Source organism: Typopeltis vanoorti, chromosome 9, assembly GCF_054136105.1.
Source record: "Typopeltis vanoorti isolate ZY-2024b chromosome 9, IOZ_Tvanoo_1.0, whole genome shotgun sequence".
Taxonomy (NCBI): domain Eukaryota; kingdom Metazoa; phylum Arthropoda; class Arachnida; order Uropygi; family Thelyphonidae; genus Typopeltis; species Typopeltis vanoorti.
The window spans coordinates 93,637,489-93,657,091 of NC_143557.1; the positions used below are offsets into that span (position 1 = coordinate 93,637,489).

The 19,603-nt window shown below is 34.7% G+C and overlaps 1 protein-coding gene across 2 annotated transcripts in view; it reads right to left on the minus strand.

The window, feature by feature from the left end:
• Rnmt (RNA guanine-7 methyltransferase) overlaps positions 1-19,603 on the minus strand; it is a 130,156-nt gene that overhangs the window by 80,265 nt on the left and 30,288 nt on the right. For both annotated transcript variants that reach the window (XM_090397359.1, XM_090397358.1), the window contains 2 exons: positions 18,451-18,583; positions 8,325-8,456 (listed from right to left, as the gene is read on the minus strand). In XM_090397359.1, the coding sequence (XP_090253485.1) occupies positions 8,325-8,456; positions 18,451-18,583 (265 nt within the window). The remainder of the gene's footprint in view (positions 1-8,324; positions 8,457-18,450; positions 18,584-19,603) is intronic.

Here is a 19,603-nt window from a genome sequence, read left to right on the forward strand (position 1 = left end):
AAATCAAGCAAGCTGTGTTGGAAAAGAAAATGCTATGGAGGAGGTACAAGATAGTTGGTGGTGACTGGAGCCAGGAAAGTGATGAGGATGGCGAAAAAGAAAAAAAGAAAGAAAAGGTGTATGAGAGATTGGCTGGTCAGGGCAAGGTTAATTCCAGGGAATTCTTCTGCTATATGGCAAGCAACAGAAAGAATAATTATGGGAGGTTGACACTGGTGTAGAGTCACGGCAGTATAGTGACCACTGCAAAGGATATAGCAGAATTATTGAATGAGCACTTTATCATCGTATACCATACTGGTGTAAATGATGCCATGCAATACACAGAAGGGAGGCAAGCATTTGGAGAAATGGAAGTGAAAGAATCAGATCTCGATTTGGTTAGATGTTAATAAAGCTGTAGGAATGGATGACATATCACCACACATTCTTAAGGAATGTGCACAACAGTTACTTATGCTATTGACCTGGTTATTTATTGAAAGTTTTGCAGTGGGTAATGTTCCTAAGAAATGGAAAGAGGGCAAAAGAATGACAAGCATGGTTCTAGGACAGAAGTTTCCAATTATAGACCAGTCTGTATAACTGCAGTTGCAGCTATGGTGTTGGAGAGATTGGTTAGGAATAGAATACAAGATTAGGTTGATGGATATAGTATTCTTTATGATGGTCAGCATGGATTTGACAAGTTAGGTTATGTTTTAGCAATTTACTTGCATTTTATGACAAGGTGACGTGTGTATTAGATAAGGGAGAATCATATATTTAGTGATATTCTTAGACTTTGCAAAAGCTTTTGATTGCCACATAAGTTGGTGTATAAGCTGCATATGATGGGAATAGATAGTATATTGGTTAGATGGATTTGAGATTGGCTCTCTGAATGATACCAGCAAGTTGTGCATGATAAAGCAATGTCTCAAAACAGGAGGGTAAACAGTGGCATGCCCATGGTTCTGTTCTTGGGCCCCTGCTGTTTAACTTGTTTATAAATGATACATCAAGTGGACTGACTGGAGACTTTCAGTTGTTTGCTGATGATGCAAAGTTGGGAAGAATATTTAAACTACAATCCCACAAAGGAGTGGGGTTATGGTATAAATATAAGTGCAAGGTGTTGCATTTTGCAGTGCAGAAATATAAAGCTGTGTACTATATTGACAGTGCCAGAAAGTGGATGAGATTCAAGATTTTGGAGTGATGGATGAGAATAGAATGAAATTTAGATGGAATGTTGCAGTGTTGCAAAGACTGCATATTGTAGTGCTGCTATGATATAAAGTACTCATATAGGGATAAGGAGGTGATTGTGCCTCTGTATAAACCACTGATCAGACCACACTTAGACTATTGCTCATATTTGGTCATTTGGTTTTCTACATGATGTAGAAACATTGGAGAGGGTTCAGAGAAGAGCAACTAAGACAATATCACGACTCTGGAAGCTGGCTATGGAAAGATAGCAGGTGATATGATAGAGATGTTTAAGTTAGTGAGGAGATTTTATCATATTAATTCAAGGGGATTATAAAACGAGTATAAGGCGAAAGGGAAAGAACCAGAGGCCATCCCTGGTTGTTAAGTAGGAGTGTGATGAAGAGGGGTGCGAGGAATAAAGTTTTTACACGAAAAACTGTCAGTGAATGAAATGCATTACAGGAATATGTTGTTAATGGAGGGAGTGTTAAGGGTTTTTAAGATCCAATATGATAGATTTGTCGTCATTTGAATGAACCTCCCACAATGAGCCTGCTAACTCCATGGAGAATGTAATAATAATAATGACACTTGAGAAATGGCAAGGATTGTGGAAGGAAAGCTTGGTGAATAACAAGCTGGATTCAGGCTAAATAGAGGGTGTCAAGATCATATTTTCATTTTAAGATAAATAGTTCAGATATCGTGGAATATAACAAAGATCTGTATTTAAGTTCTGTAGATCTCAGAAAAGCATATGACAAAGTGCCAAGAGGATAGCTATCCAAAAATGCAGGTCATATGGTGCTGATGGGACATTAGATCAAGCAATATTTAGTCTTTATTTGAGTTGTAAGTCAGCAGTTGGAATTGAAGGATGTACAGGAAGATAAGATGGTTTGATGTTAAATCAGGCATGAGACAAGGATGTACATTATCAATGTTATTCACCATCTATATGGATCACATTATGAAGGGAAAGTAGTATTAAACCTGATGCTAAAACTGTAATGTTAATCTCAGTTCTTTACTTGACAGATGATGTTATACTTTTAAATAAATCCAGTATAAGTGTACAAGATTCCCTGACTAAATTGAATAACTGTTGTAATACAGTGGTATAGAAATCATCAGTAAAAAGACAAAGACAATGAAAATAGGCAGAAAATATCAACTGCATTGTGAATGGAGAACCATACAGAACAAGTAAAATATTTTAGATACTTAAGCATAAATTTTATTGAAGATGGCAAATTAAAAACAGAAATAGACAACAGAATTAGCAAAGCTGGTATGACAGGAAGTGAAATTAATAAATTTATATGGAATAAAAAAAAAAATTAGTCAAAACACTAAAATAGCAGTATACAAGACAGTGTTGAAACCAACTTTAACTTATAGATCTGAGAGGTGGGTTAGAAATAATCTGCTTGACCAGGAGACGACAGTTATGAGAAAGATTAGGGAAGTGAACAGATGGCATTAATGGCAATATCATATTAAAAAGAGGATATTAGGAAAGAAATTAATATCGTTAGCATTCAAGAATGTTAGCAGAGCAGAGCTAATCTCAGTCACTTAAACAGAATGGGAGAGGAAAGATTAGAAATGTGTTCTTTGCCAGGAAAAAAGACCCAAAGCAAGACCAAGATCTAGGTAGACTGATATAGTAAAACGTACCTTAGATGACAAAAATATAAGATCTGATAACATTGGAATATTGACAGATAACAGCTTAATTTGGACGCACAACTAATTTGTCTTACAGTAGTACAATATGTACTACTGTAAACCCTCTGTGGGTACATGCCAAGAATTCATCATCATCAAATTCCTGACATGTACCTCAAGGGGTGTACAGGATATGATATTACTACATGAAAAATTTACATCATTACTAACTTCCTATCTACAATTTTCCTCCAAATCAGTGTTACTTGTCAAGACTCCAACATTATCAGATCTTATATTTCTATCGTCTAAGGCACTTTGTACCATATCAATCCACCTATATCTTGGTCTTCCTCTGGGTCGTTTTGCTGCCAACCTGGCAGAGAACACTTGTTTTGCTAATCTTTCCTCGCCCATTCTGTTTAAGTGACCATACCACCTGAGATTAGTTCTGTTAACGCATTCCTGAATGCTGACAATGTCAAGTTCCTTCCTAATATTCTCGTTTTTAATATGATATTGCTATTGATGCCATCTGTTCACGCCTCTAATCTTTCAGGACTCTCATATCTGCAGTCTCTAGTCTTTGGTCAAGTGTTTTACTTCTGACCCAGCTCTCAGATCCATAAGTTAAAACTGGTTTGAACACTGTCTTGTATACAGCTAATTTAGTGTTCTGACTAATTTCTCTCTTATTCCATATGAATTTATTCAATTGACGGCCTACCATACCAGAGTTGTTGATTCTGTTGTGTATTTCCATATTTAATTTACCATCTTCAGTAAAAATCATGTTTAAGTGGCTGAAATGTTTTACTTGTTCCACAGGTTCCCTGTTCACAACACAGTTAACATTTTCAACAATTCTACCTATTTTCATTGTCTTTGTCTTTTTAATGCTGACCTTCATACCATATCTATTACAACAGTTATTCAATAAATGTCGGGGAATCTTGCAAACTTATAGAGGATTTATTTAGAAGTATAACATCGTCCACATAAAGCAAAGAGCTGAGATTAACATCTCCAATTTTGATATCATGTTTTAATACCCCCCTGGTATTAAACATGATATCATGTTTAATACCGGGGGGGGGGGGGGGGGGGGGGGGGGGGGCAACTGCTCCACAATTCTGCCTCCACTGCTCAATCTGCTAACTGACCACAACTACACCAATGCCATCTACCGCCGACCATCACCACCACTAGTATTTTCACGAACATCCACGCCCACGACGGGATTCGAACCCGCAACCTTTTTGGCTAGAGAGCAGATACACTAACCACTCGGCTAGCAGGCCAGCAAAAGGAACTGCGCCACCTGGGTCACAAGAATGGGAATCTTGTAGGATACCATTATACCAGAGGTGCAAAATTTTCAGCCAAGTCCTAATGCTCTTTTCTGTAATATACTGGAATTACTGAAGAAAAATTTACTTGCCGATATTGCTAAATTATCGACTATGTCACTAATGTAGGCTATTTTACTTGCCAGAAGAAAAGAAGGAATGGTAAGATTTTTATACTCCTATGCACTTTATTTTCCATCCTTTCATTCCAATATGGAGACAATATTTCTTGCGCGTGAAATATTTCATCACCAGAATGATGTTCTTCTTCCAAAAATTCAGGTAAGTTAATTTGGAGGAAGAAACTAACTCCCATTCTAAGATCTACTCACTTCAAGAAAATCAAATGACAGCTTACAGTTTTTATTATGTAGAAAACCAAAAGAGAGCTATACTGAAGCTGTTTCCTACCATCATCCTCCTCAAGTTAAGTATGATCAAAACTTTTGGTCTGCTGAGATAGTACCTTATGATCAACTTTTCTTGCAATTTGCAAAAAAAGAAGCTACAAAATAACCATGGCTTTAATTTTCAATCTACTAAAGAAGACATTTATTGGGTAGTAATTAATGAAGTTGTTTTTTTTTATTTTGAATTACTGCTGAAGTAGCTAAGGCTGTGAGTTAAGTATGTCTGCTAATTACAAATGCTCTTCTGGCAGTTTGTTTCTAGATGAAAAACCCAATATTCCAGGAGAAAGAACTCTGCCCTCCATAAGAGACCTCCTCTATAACTCACTTTCAGTTCTAAGCCCTTATAAGGTCTTGAAACTAGCCAGGCTTTGGTCCTTTAAATCTACAGGAAACTTTATCTGATTCATGAGATAATGTTCTTCCTATGGTCTTCCAATTCACTATCCCATGCAGGAGTATCAGATGACATACTTGTTGTTCATCATATTATGATCAATCTGAGAGGTCAGCATTTATACACCCAGAAGAATATCAACATAAATGAGTCTGCAAAAGCAGATCATGCCCATCATGCAATTTCTCACAATCACAACTAGAACAAAACTAAAACACAAAAGCCAGTTTATAGTAGAAAGAAAATGTGAAGTTCTACTACTACATAAATAGAAACTAAATAAGAATGACTCAGAAAGCAATCTTGCAGAACAATCCAGTTTTTTTTTTAAACACACACTTTAATGTTTGATCTCATATGATTATTTTGTTTGTTTGTAACCTTTCCAGTACTAGCAACTTGAATGACAAAAAGAAACTGTTACAAATTTTTCTTTAAAAAAAGAAATAATATGAAAGTTATATCAATATAATAAATCCTCTAATACATTTATTTACTGAACAAAAGCCAGAGCTCCTTAGGCCCTAACTAACTTTTCTGAAGCCAACCTCTATTCTTCAGCCTTCAGTTGCAGTGTTTTCAAGCTATTAGCAAACCAAGATGCTAAGGGGAGGAGAGAGTATGGTAGACAACTAACTTAATCTTATGGCTATAATCTATAATGCAAATTCTATAGTCTATTTTAAGATGTAAGGTTATAATCCTGAGTTTCTGGAAGAAAACTCCCACCCATGTACCAAAGATCGACTAACTCGGGAACCAGTTCAAGGAAGGTCTAGAAAAAGTTTCTCTAGTTGGTGACTAGATTTTAGCATAACTTAGAGTTATTATGTATGTTCCTCCAGGAAGTTCAAGGACTCAATCAAAGGAAGACCATCTTATTCATTCCAGTCATACATAGCCAATATCAGTCAAATGTCTCTTTGAACACATTCACCAAGATGTGCTCACATCATCCAACAGTATCCCATCCCAAACATTCAACTACTCACCATGAAAAGCTCATGTGCTTCCTGCTACACCTTCAACCAGTTCCATGGATGACTTCATGTTCTGCCTGCATCAGCCATAATTCTGGTAGATATGAGTAATCAATATATAAGCCTATATATATATATATATAAATAACAATGTATATTCAAATATTAATTATAAAAACTGTAATTAATACTTTCCTATATTTTGGCAATCACCAGGGATCATAAAAACAATATGTGCATGCAGGCACTAACACTGGGAAAATGAGGTTGAAGAAAGGCAACCAAAATCAGGCCTAGATCCTAAACAGCACCCCCTAGTGGGCTGAAGACCTTAAGATGTATACTTCCCAAATTTGGGCCAGTTTCATGCACCCATATTTGTTGAGGTTTGGAAATTTTTTCAGGACTGAGATAGGAGGAATAACCTTTCATACTTGTATTTGCTGTTGTGTAGTAGAATGGTCTTCTTCCAGCATATGTTGTGGTGGATATCCAAAGCATGGTCAGCGAAGTCCTGAGTGGCTGTATTGGTGGAACCTGATGTAGTCCTTGTGTTCAGAAATTCTGATATCGACTGTCCTGCCTGTTTGCAACTGCAAATGACCTGGTAGGTCTAGGGAATGTCGTTGATCTTTGGTGGAGCAGACAAGAGATGCCAATTTCTTATGTGATCTGTAAGAGGTTGTAAGATAGTATTTTCTTAGGATTTTTGTCATTTTTCAGATATGCTCCAGATATATGGAATGGTGATAGATCTCGAGTAATCTCTGCTCTGAAGGAGGAAGGAGGGGGGGGGGAATGCAATTACAGGGTTTTAATATTTTTGGGGGGGTTGTAGCCATTAGCTAAGAAAGTGTTGAGGATATGAGCATCAGCCATAAGCTACAATATGTTTCTATTTAATCTTCACTCATCTATCTATTCTTCAAACTTTAAGAATCACATTTCTCAAATCTATCCTCATACACATAATTCCATAGGAAAGTTATCTTAGACACCTACTGCTAGATCGTTTAACTCTTTACCCATCTCCTTAAAACCCAGGTAACCAATCTGTGAAAAGTAGTCCAGATGTGGTCATATCAATCTTGAGTGGAAAAAATACCCCCCCCCCCCTTACAAGTTAGGGTTCTTTTCAATGTAGCTATCTGATGACTTAACTATCTTAGCAATATTACCTCTAATCTTTTAACTGAATGTCCACTATAACCTCCAAGACTAGCTTCACTGACTCGCAGCAAATTTCCACTGATATACTGCTTGCAACGTCCTTCATCCATAATACAATCAGGAACATTAAACTGATTAACTCATTAATAAAGGTATATAAATTCTTTCCTCCTCGACTTAGACACTTTCTATCCATTCTAAACTATGTGCTCATGGTTGAAATCATCCATAATGGTAATTTTCTTAAGATTTTAACATGCATATGATTTATATGATGTAATCATTCTGAAAACATTACAAAAACTGGCATTACTGTACAGTGCAAAACATCACTGAAAATTGCATAGTAACACCATCAGCATTCGAACGTGTAACAATTTGTTACATTCTAAATTATAACATAACATTAAGCATCTTCAGGTATCTTCATATAACACGTATGGGCTTTAAAAACAAGTTTTTTTTTTTTTTAAAAGTAAATAAACCTACAGTACATTCGTATTGTGATATTGTGGTTGGGATAAAGATTTTTTTCTATTTTTATTAATTTTATATTTTTTATGCAGTCAAGAAACCCTACTCTACAGACCAAACATCAAACTTTTACCAGTCACTTCAGGCCTCCAAAAAGCAGAGCAGCGGTCTCACAGTAGGTGATAAAATTCATCTTCCACCTAAAGACCATCATAAACATTCACGCACATGGTAGGATTCAAGCCCATAGCCAGCTAGCTGAGACGTGGATGCAGTGTCATGTATACAACAAACACACACAAAAAAATTCCCTTAGCATTCTGTTCTGTATGTAAAACATCTATTTGCAAAATATAAGTTGTGATAATGTTATTTAACTGTGCTAATAAAAAAACAAAGGATCATGTCATATATTAAAAAAAATGTTAATGAAGTTGCATGAAAATTATTTTAATATGAAACTAAAGATGTAACAGAGGTCAACCCTTCTAGACAAGTTTTTCTTTCTCTTAAATAATACTGCTATCTATTCTTTCTTGAGGGAAAAAATGCTGTGCATAAAATACATTAGGGAAAGATGTAAACAAATAAGAAATATTGGTATTTTCTTTAAAAAAAAACTTAAATAGTACAAAAAGTGCAATTATATATATTTTCTAATTCTGATATAGCTTACCTGCACAAATTAAATAGTGGATATCTCCTTTTTTCCATTTCAGCAAGTCCCCTCCTTTTCCAGCACCAATGTCTAAAACGTTAATTTGGTGATTTCTTCCTTTAGTTTGTCGAAGTTTCTGAATGAACTCTCCTAGTATAACAACATTTTTGGTAAGTTCTTTTTAAATAAATATCCATTTATTCATGTACATTTTGTTCTTTCTAATAAAACACCATCACTATAATGATTTATTTTCAAAATATTTCCTGAAGATCAATATTTTGTATTAATAATACTTGATGCTTTTTACTGATTTTCATTAGGCATCTGTGGATATTGTTGCTGATTTATTAATTAATGCAGATCTCATTATGAGAGCATGCAAGACACAAAATCCTGGAGATGCTTTCATGAACAAAAATCAAGTTAAGAGTAAACAATTAACATACTCCAGACAAGTCAAATACTAATTATCTACATTTATAAAACTAAAATTATATATGCATAATCAACAAACTGAAAAGACAATCTATCTTAAGCAAATTTGCAACAGTCAAGCTCACATTATAACAAACTATCCCTTTCGGTCCCTAGACTCAGATGACTATTAGAGTGCTCCATCCCTGCTTAGTGACTCTTACCAATTCTGGTGTATATGAATTTTTTTAAAAATTTTGCCCTACCTATTTACCGATCTAAACAGGCTTTTGGGTTCAAGGCTATATTGAAAAAGGTCTATTTGTTTAGCACTCTTGTAAAATAGGTGATTTTTTTTATCTGTTTTATTGTTTTCTTAGAATAATTAGTGTTTTATAGTACATCTGCTGATTTTTTTTTTTTTTTTTTATTGTATTTGGTTTATCTCATAATATATATTTGGCAAGATACTGCAATATAAAAATTGTGCCATAAAATGGCACCAAAAACACACAAGAAAATGCTTACCCTACTGAACATACCAGCACTGAAACAAATGAGAAGGCTGAAAATGAATTAGAAATCTCTCAAGATTAAAAACAAATTAGAGAGACAATGCAGAAATTAGAGGAAAGACAAGAAAGGTAAACAACAGCAAAAGGAGATACAACAAAGAATTGAAGCGAGTAACGTATTATTGGGAAATGATAATCAGGTAAGAGAAGAGTAGAATTATATATATACAGTCATACCCCGACTTATGCGAATCAGGAGTTGCGCAGTTTCTTATATGTACGTATTCCCGTCCCGCTTCACCACTAGTCGTATCTTTCAGGTGCCGGCAGCATATGCTGTGAACAAGCACTGACATGTTTCGCGCGGTCTCCATTCATACACGATTTTTATAGTCTACAAACCTTGCAATTGTTTAATGTTATGTTCTTGATAAAAATTTTATCATGTAAAAAATAATAATGTCATCGAAAAGAAGCAAGTCCAATTCTTCTACTGCTAGCAAGAAAAGAAAAACATTGACTTTGGAAACAAAACTCAACATTATTAAAGATTTTGAAGGCAGAATGAAAATTTGTGAGCTAGCAAAGAAGTTCGATCTACAGGAATCCACAGTTAGAACAATCATAAAAGAAAGGTTTACAGATTTTGGAGAACATAGATTCTAACGAGAAATGAACTGTAGCCACAAGGCAAAGAATAAAAAAATCATTAGCTTGCTGTGAAGAAATTTTGCGTGACAAGAAGAAGACATTATGCCGCCAGACAAATCTATTAGATTTTATGAAACCATCGACATAACTTTCTTTTTTTTTTATGTATGAAAAACTACAAGTATGATTATATTTCTTAAAAAAATATAGGTGTTTTTGTAAACCTTTGGTCCCAATTGTATGTTTGTATATATAAATTACATGCAAAATTATATCCTGAGTTACACGAATTCGACTTACGTGCTTTTTGTTGGTCCCACCAACCGTGTAAACTTTGAGGTTTTACTATGTGTGTGTGTGTGTGTGTGTGTGTGTGTGTGTGTATATATAAATAAGGCTATAATGTGGTATAATCACCAGCAAAGGTTGGTCGATTGTTAGAGCCTCTGCTACTAATGGCTCACGAAAAAAGTTAAGTTTGGGCATGGTTAGTAGTTGGAAAGGGTCAATCGTTCCATGCTGTTGGCACACTCTTCTATGAGTCTTTGGACTCCCTGGAGGTGCAACATAATAGTAATAATGATTCAAGTTAGCCGATCTCTGGCACGAAAAAGCGGGTTTTTTCTCCCAGAAACTCAAGAAAATCGACTGTAGAACCCACATTATTTCAGACATTAAGTATATTGTGTTAGGGACCACGAGATGGTGGCACTTGTTGAGCGGTCTCCCTCCACTGCGTGCTGCTTAATTAGTGATAACCTTGGACCAGCTATCTCTGATATGCTGCCAGTGGAGATTGAACTGCCTACTCAGCCTCCAAAAGTTAGATAGGGCTAAACGGCCTCACCTACTCCCTACAAGGGAATAAAAAGGCGTTAGCTGATTTTTTTTTTTGATAATGATTCAATTATAAAACATGCCACTAATGAGTGTGTTATTACTTTGAGTTTCTATAGAGTGAAAATCAAAAATTTAATGAATGCAATAAAAATAAATAAAAAGATGGTAAATCTCATAGGCACAAACCATTTAACTAGCAATAAATGCAGTATATGAGAGAGGATATGGAAGGAATACTGAATGAATGTAGCAAGAGCAAAATGTGAGAGTGGAAATCATTGGTCCACCAAGATATAATACCATATGCATTAGTATTTTTTTTTAAATAAAACAATAATATTACACACACACACACTTGTGACACAAAAAAAGTAAGAAAAGACAACAGACCTAGATAACTTAAGATTAATTTCCAAGTATGTATGTGCATGTTATTAAACTAAAATAAACAACTGTTACACATTTCTATCATTTCATTTTTAAGTTATAATTTAGAATTGGAAAATTCTTTTCATCAAAAATAAACTTTAATCTGGATCTATTTCAAATACAAGGAATGCATGGTGAAACAATTTAACCATATATGCACGATATATAGTCTCTCTCTCTCTCTCTTGGTAGTTTAATCACACATAGCCTGTGCCCACAAACAGAGATCTGATAACACTGCAAAAAAGCATTTTCCCCCTAGCTGGAGGAAGTGCAGTCATCCAAGATCAGACATAGTCCACCTTCACTATCCAAATTACATACTGCTTAATTCCTTTTGCCACAAGGATAGCACATGTGACTTTGTGAGGTGTGATACTGCTTGCCAGAGAATGTCTAATTTATAATTCCCTGCTTCTTTTGACCTCCTCAGAATACATCAAATGTTCGTCTGATGTATTTACCACTCTCCTCAAATTCTGAAAATTATGTCCACTTTTTCACCTTCTTTATCTCTGAATGTCAATTTGCTGCAGTCCAAATAATAAAGCTATCCAGCTATCCAAATAATGAAGTAATCTTCCTTGGTAACCTTGATGTCCACAACTCAAAATGGCTTCCATTTACCAATGCCACTGACCAAACTGTAGAAGATGCAAATTTTTGCTATAAGCAATGATGATCTAATACAAATTGTACATCTCCAACTTGAATTCCTTGTAACTCTTTACACTCTCCCAATACCATTATTTTTTTTAAACAGTTCTCTTTCCAAATATACCATAGAGATAGCCTCTACTCTCAGACTTGGATACTGTTAGGATAGGTACAAGTCTCCTCATGCTCGCCATTATATCATTATTGTTTAAACTAAATTCTGAATTAAGGATTTGAAATGAGCAGAATTAAAGAGTTAGCTAATTGTTTTACTAATTTAAGGGAGGAGCAGCCAGTAGCATCCACTATGGGACAGAGAGGGTAAATGGGTTTATGAATTTTTGGCAATCTGTGCATCCAAGGGGAGACAAAGGTTTTCAATAATGCAGATAAAATTTTCTCCCAGAAATGGCAAACCCATTCCAAAACATTTCCATATTAATCTTTGTGGTCTTAGCTCTAACAGAAAACTATGCTTACCTGCAACTGCAGACACATAAATGCAACCTGTTATTCTAACAGAACCCCAAAATTACAGTCTTGTGATTCCTTTTATCGTGAGAGTGGAACCTGTGCATTTGTCAGATCAGAGAAAATTCATATCCCATGTTAGAGAATGCCAAATAATGAATCTCTTCAACTGCTCTGGCTCAAAATTTACTTGTTTCATGCAGCTGCTTTCTCTAGTGTCATTCTCCAAATTCTGATAACTCTGACCTTTTTTATTGTTTGTCTTTGAAGCTTGATTTCTGCAGTCTAAATATCCAAATGGTGTAGGGTGTTTTGATTGGATAATTCCATGTTTACAAGACAGCTTCCTTTGTGAAGTCAGTTTTGAGCTGCAATGCCAAGATATTTACTGGCAGCAACCTTCTTTAATAGACTGTCCATCAGAATACCAGATAATCCTCTTCGCTTCCTCCCAAACACTTTTATAAACAGTTCTTTCAAATATATTGTGGATGTCAGCTCTCCTCTTGCTATCTAAGACTCAAACTTGTCTTAGGTTTCCATTTCTATGGAATGCCATTCACTCAGTCAATTCATATCTGGCACCATAATGATTTACTCCTTTCCTTGTGCTGATTGCTGTTTTTGCTTTTATGATCCAAACCCTTACTCAAACTAAAAAATTTAAATAATTCTTATTCAAATGAAAGTATTCATCCCCATTCCACTCAATTTCAAACCACTATAAAACTTTGGATTAGCATATTATAAGTAACTCAGCAAATCTTTAATATTTACCTAAATGAAATAATAATAAAATGGAATAAAAATCTTCATCAAGGTAATAAACTTTCTCCTACTGTGAACTTAAACACTCTCCTTTTTGCCAGCGACCAAATAATAATTGCAAATTCTGAAGATAACTTATAGAAAGCTATTTTAGATCTAAATGAGATAGCCAAAGATTATGGTATCATAATATCAACAGAAAAATCAAAAACTATGGCCTTTAAAGACAAGATCCAGTAAGAACTAAAATAGTAATAATAACAAGATCTTAGAACAGGTGAATTCATTTAATTGCCTAGGATGTATGATCACATATGAAAATGAAAAAGATCTAAACCTAAAAACTGCAAAATATTTAAAAATAACAGATGTAATTAACTATATATTTAAACCAAACCTAGTTCAAAAACAAACCAGACTAAGAGTATACAATACCCTACCAGTCTTATTGTATGGAAGTGAAATTGGGACAATAAAACAAAAAGACAAAGATTAATTCTGTAGAAAGACTTAGACGTTGGTTATACATGATTATTAATTAACTTAAAGAATTCATAATGTACACTAGAATATTTCAGCAACGTCACGTTGCCATCTTCAAAGGAACTTAAAATAAAGACACGTGCACTAAACACAGTAAATGAGGATGAAGCGAGGAAGCTATTGCTTCTCCTAAGAGTCCTGATGGTGCCCCCTAGCAGGCTATGTAGGTATTCTTGGTCATTGGGCTGAAGGACCCCTGATGCACGTCTCCCAAATTTGGGGCAGTCTCATGCAACCAAATTTGTTGAGGTTTGGCATGTTTCTTAGGGCTAAGGCTGATTGCATGAAAAGTCCTTCAAATCTGAAATTGCTACGGTGTATTATTGTGGCTTTCTTCCACCATATTCTGTGGCATGTATCCAGATCATGGTCTGCAAGACCAGAGTGGCTATACTGGTGAAAACGGATGTAGTCCTTGTGTTCTGAAATTCTGATATTCGCTGTCCTGCCTGTTTGGCCAAAGTAGGACAGCTTCCAGCTACAAAGGACTTGGTATACACCAGGAAGGTCTAGGGGAGGTTGGTCTTTAGTGGAGCAGGTAAGGGATGCCAATTTTCTATATGGTCTGTAACAAGAGGTCAAGCCATGTTTTCTTAAGATTTTGGTAATTTTTTCCACGGTACCTCGGATGTAGGGAATGGTGATGGATTTAGAGTAATCCTTGTTGTGAAGGGGGAGAGGGTTGTGGTTTACTGGTTTCAATATTTTTTGGATTTTTTTTTAAGGGGGGGGTCCTATAAACTAAGAAAACCAAGGTTCCACCAGGCTAGTGGGTCACTAGTGTGTCTAGAAGAGGGAGACTGTTGTTTTCCTCTTTTTCCAGAGTGAACTTTGATTCTGGGGTGTTGGTTGTTTAAGTGTGTTAAGAAGGAGAAGAGTGTATCAGAGCCATGTGGCCAAATAGCAAACCCCAACAAATTTGGTTGCATGAGACTGCCCCAAATTTGGGAGACGTACATCAGGAGACCTTCAGTCCAATGGCCAAGAATATCTACATAGCCTGCTAGGTAGGTATTCTTGGACTTTTAGGAGAAACAATAGCTTCATCACTTCGTCCTCTTTAATGTGTGTAGTGCCTGCATGCACGTCTTTATTTTAAGTTCCTTTGAAGATGGCAACGTGACATTGCTGAAATATTGGAAATATATATTAAAGTTTAATTTATATTCTAGTGTACCTTGTGAATTCCTTAAGTTAATTAATAATCAAACAAAGATTAATAACAGCAGAAATTAAGTTTATGAGAAAAATTGCAAAGTATACTCTATTTGATCACAAAAGAAACGAAGAAATTATGAAAGAATTAAACCAAGAATCAGTAATAAAAAAAATTAAAAAAACATAAATGGATGGAACACATTCAAAGAATGAAAATAGAAAGATTACCAAAACAAGCCTTAAAGTAAAAGCCATTAGGAAAAAGAAAACCAGGACGTCCTCTTAAAATATTCAATGATGCTTTCTAAGGCCAGAACATGCCAAGCTAGGCCTAATATAATATCATCTTATAATATCATCATCATCATATGCATGATGATGATGATGATATTATACTAAACCAGTGTTTCTCAACATTTTTTGGATCATGCCCCACCTCAACCTCTCAAAGATTTTGATGTCCCCCCTCCTTTAGCATAATAGTCAGCCAAGTTCTGAAAAAGTATAATATAAATATGTACATTTTCAAATCCCCCCGTAGGGATTTGAAAGATTTGAGAAACATTGCTCGAAACCAAAAGTCAAGTTTCGCATTCAGTCCTCACTGATGCATGCAACAATTGCACAAAGATGATATGCAAATTCAAACACTGAAAGGAGGCTAAGTGCAGAAAACTTGCCTCAAGTTCGAAGGAAGCTGAGCCTTGTGGTTCATTGACAAGAATATCAACTTCAACTTATATTCATCTATGTTTCAATTTCTCTCATATACACACATCCCAATTATACTACTGTAACATTACTCAAAGCTGACATCCTGGCATCATACTTTCCCTTTAACTCCTGCAGAGACAACCAAGGCAAATCTCCCCATTCCCACACATACAATTTCACTGCATGCCTCCTCTGTTCTTTCATCAGAATGGCATCAGGTGAATCCTAAATAGCTCGGATACAAACAACTGTATTATCCTTGACAAAAAATTATATTTTTGTTTTAATCCTTACTCAAGTGTAAGCATACTAAGTTTTCACAAAGTATCTTCATGATTAGTTTACTGGTCATGAAAATACTTCCATGATTGTCTGAGTAGTTAGCATATCTACTCACCAACCAAGAGGCTGTGGGTTTGAATCCTGTCTTGGGCACAGATCATCTTTAGGCAGGAGAGAATTTCAACAATTGGTGTAAGACCACCCTGCTTATTGGAGGCTTGTAGTGTCTTGCAAAAGTTCCATGTTTGGTCGTAAGAGCAGAATTTCCAGATTATGTAAAAAATAAATAAATCCTTAACCCATCCATGATACTAATGTACTAGAGGTTTACACAAAAACCTTCTGTGTATGAGTCCTGCACCAAAATAAATACTGAGGCAGTTGATGTCACATCAATTGCCTTAGTATTTCATAATGCAAAGCACACTTCCTTAAAGCATGCATGGATTATGAAAAGGGTCACTACCTAGATTGCCTTTTGACTTTTACTAAGGTCTCATCATTAGAGGGAGCTGGATTCAGGAAAATATTAAGATTGAATCAATGCAGAAGCCATATATTTTCCACATACAAGCAGTAAAATGCTATATAATCACTATATTATTAAAATACTGTACATCAGAGAAAGGTAGAAAGTTTCTCACTTGGTTATAAGTATATTATACTTGACATGAAATTATATTATTGTTTTAATTGTTACCCAAATATGCAAACTAAGTTTGCATGAACTATACCAACAAGCCTTCCAAGTTGGGGTAGAACACCTGATGTTCTTCCCCTTAATTACATGTTAAGTATGAAAGACTAAAACTTTAAGTCTTTCATACTTAACATGTAAGTTAGCTTATCTGAAGATGGGAGATAAAGGCCAGCCATTTTAACAGTAAAGCTATATTAAATTTTAGATAGAATTGTAGATATCTAGTGACTAATTCTTAGATTAAATACCACCAACTGATAACATCAATATTCCTTGCATGTTTTTGTTAAGATAGTCTAAATCAACCTGATGCTTATAAGAGCACCAGTATGTGTGCCATAGTATTCATCATAATCCTAGGGTGCTTTTCGACACTAAAATATTAAATCATAAATGTTTTAGAATTGGTTTTTTTTTCCTTTTCCTTTTTTTTTTTTTAATAGTACACCCACACTTTGTAGAGCTTCGCTTGGCTTGCTGCAAAGAATAGTCAATTCATGCTGAAGGAGAGAAATAAATGAAGGATGAACGAATTGGCCGCCAACATGTGAAATCAGATGCTTTCTTGTCTGTCACTGTACTAGTAGTAGTAGCTTGATTTTTGTTGGCGCTTTGTTGCATTATTTTTTTATTATTAATTTGTATGATGGATCCAGTACAGTCAACAAGTTCTGGTGTTAAACCTTTCAGCAGCTCTTGCAAAAGAATATTGAATAACGTGCTGACATTCTGCAAAAAAGAATCGTTAGAAGACAGTCTTCTTGTTCCCTTTTCTCAAGCCATAAAACATGCAAGTGCAATTGTGGGCGTATCAGAGTCGACTGTTAAAAGAATTCGTAGGGAATCAAAAGATGAAGGTAAGCCAAAATTTAAATCTGCTAAAAAAACCGCCAGAGAAAGAAAACCATCGAAACGTAGCTTTGAATGATTTTGATGTAGACGTTATAAGAAGAACTATTCACAAATTTTACGTGGTCAAGAAAAGAGTGCCAACTGTTCGCCATCGCAACGTAACTGGGGATATTGATATGTCAAAAGTTTTTAAGCTTCCAGAACAGGCGATTGAATGAAAGCATTACAGTATGTATTGGGACAGAGACAGAATTATCAAAGAATTATGTGAACCTTTGGTGATCAATTTAAGTGAAAGTGATGGCGATTCAGATGACTATGAAGACTAAAAGGATTTGATAGTGGTATTATTTTTTTCCAACCTTTTTTTGCATGGGTTTGTTAAGAGTCACAACAAGTCATAAATAATTAATCAGTTTAGGACATTAAAGTGTCTCAGTTCTCTCAACTGTAAGTTTAGAATATCTAAGTTCATTTGAAAAAATTTCTATTTTTCTGTATAATTATTTTTATTTTATACAAAACTTTCTTAAAAATACATTTTGATAAATTTTTGTTTTATGCTACACCTTTTTTTAATTTTGTTAGTACTCTATGTACATTTTTCCAACTGTTATACAAGCAAAATAGTTACCACTTTAAAAACTACAATGTTTGTAAAAGAAAAGTTACATTTTCCGACTTGTAATAATAAACAAACTCATCCCAGAAGATGGATTGATTACCCTATTATCGGAATGGATTCTCCTTTTTCTGACATGCGCAGAAGTGTCGAAGGGTCTCGAATCTGTGGGCGTACTATAGTTCAACATATTCCACACATCAAATTTTCTATGCTCATTTACAAATCAGTTTATAGCTAATAATCAAGACAATACTTTGATTTAACCACTGTGATAAAAGACTGGCAGGTACTACACAACAATGTTTCTCTTACCTTTTTTTTTTTTTTTTATATAATTTTTCCTTGTATAATTCTCAATTTTTTGAGAATTATACAAATCATAAGATATTTAGAATCTCATATCCTTTATAAAGGGCTCATACAGCAACAGAAAATTCTTATGTAAGATTTCTGTTGGTCCTAATTTTCAACTGCAATAAGCCAACTTTCAACATATAATGTGAAATAATTAATCCATGTTACCTATTAACATGCTTTTAATCCAGTTGTTGAAGTTGCGAAGATGAAGTATACGACTCTGAGATCTTTCTTCCAGTCCCTTCTCCTCAAGTTGATTATAGTGCTCAGCTACAACTGATGTTAGTCCTTCACTTTTCTAATGTAATAATAAAATATTCAGGTTTACTAAACTGTCAGTCATACACAGTACCTCAGAATCTTTATATAAATGATTAATGTAAATAATGTAATGAATTAAAAAGACAATATCAAAAAAACATTTTTACTCATCTTACTGTGCTTGTAACTGGAGCATTAAAGAAAAACAATACTTTTAGTTCTTCAAAGTTTCCAGCAAAAATGCCAATAGCATAAGCAAATTACTAAAACAATCTTTTCCTAACCTACATAGAATGTTCCTGTTTAGGTTGAAAAGTTTTCTTTATATAATTAAAGATGAACAAGTTTAACTGTGATGTCTATGTGTTGTCCAGCACCCTAAATGTTATCTTAAAATGGATGGGAACAGAGAACTCTCTAGGATGACCAAGAACCTATTCAAGTTCTTGGGTATTCTATAGATGTATGTTATTATAAATGCTGCCAATTTCTTTAAATTGATTCTACCACTGAGTGATACATTATCAGGCTGGTTAGCCTGAAAGATCTGACTCAAATTTTGCATACCAAAACACACAGCTTTTTTTGTTGCTATTTTGATGCTTGCTGATTAGAATGAAATAGATGTGTTACACAAAATGTAGGTGTATAAAAACTTAACTATCTAAGGTCATATAGACTATCAACTTGTTTGAAAAATACTTTCATTTAAAATACCAGCATTCTTTTATGGTAAGATACAAAGTCTCAGACATTGTTTACCAAAAATTGTCAAGTACACGATAATAGCATTACTTCCAGCAACGCGCTGATGTTTATCATATCAGCCAAGAGCAAAACTATATTGTAAATAATCTTTTACAATTCAGTCATTTACTATTTCTAAAGTTACACTGCTTCATTATTATAATACAGGTATTTCCATGGAGTCAGAAAACTCATCATGGGAAACCCATTATTCACACAACCCATTCACTGATAAAGCAAGCACTCACAACCACCTTTGGCAACCCATTCCACCTAATCACCACTCTTCAACCAAAAAATCTAGTATTAA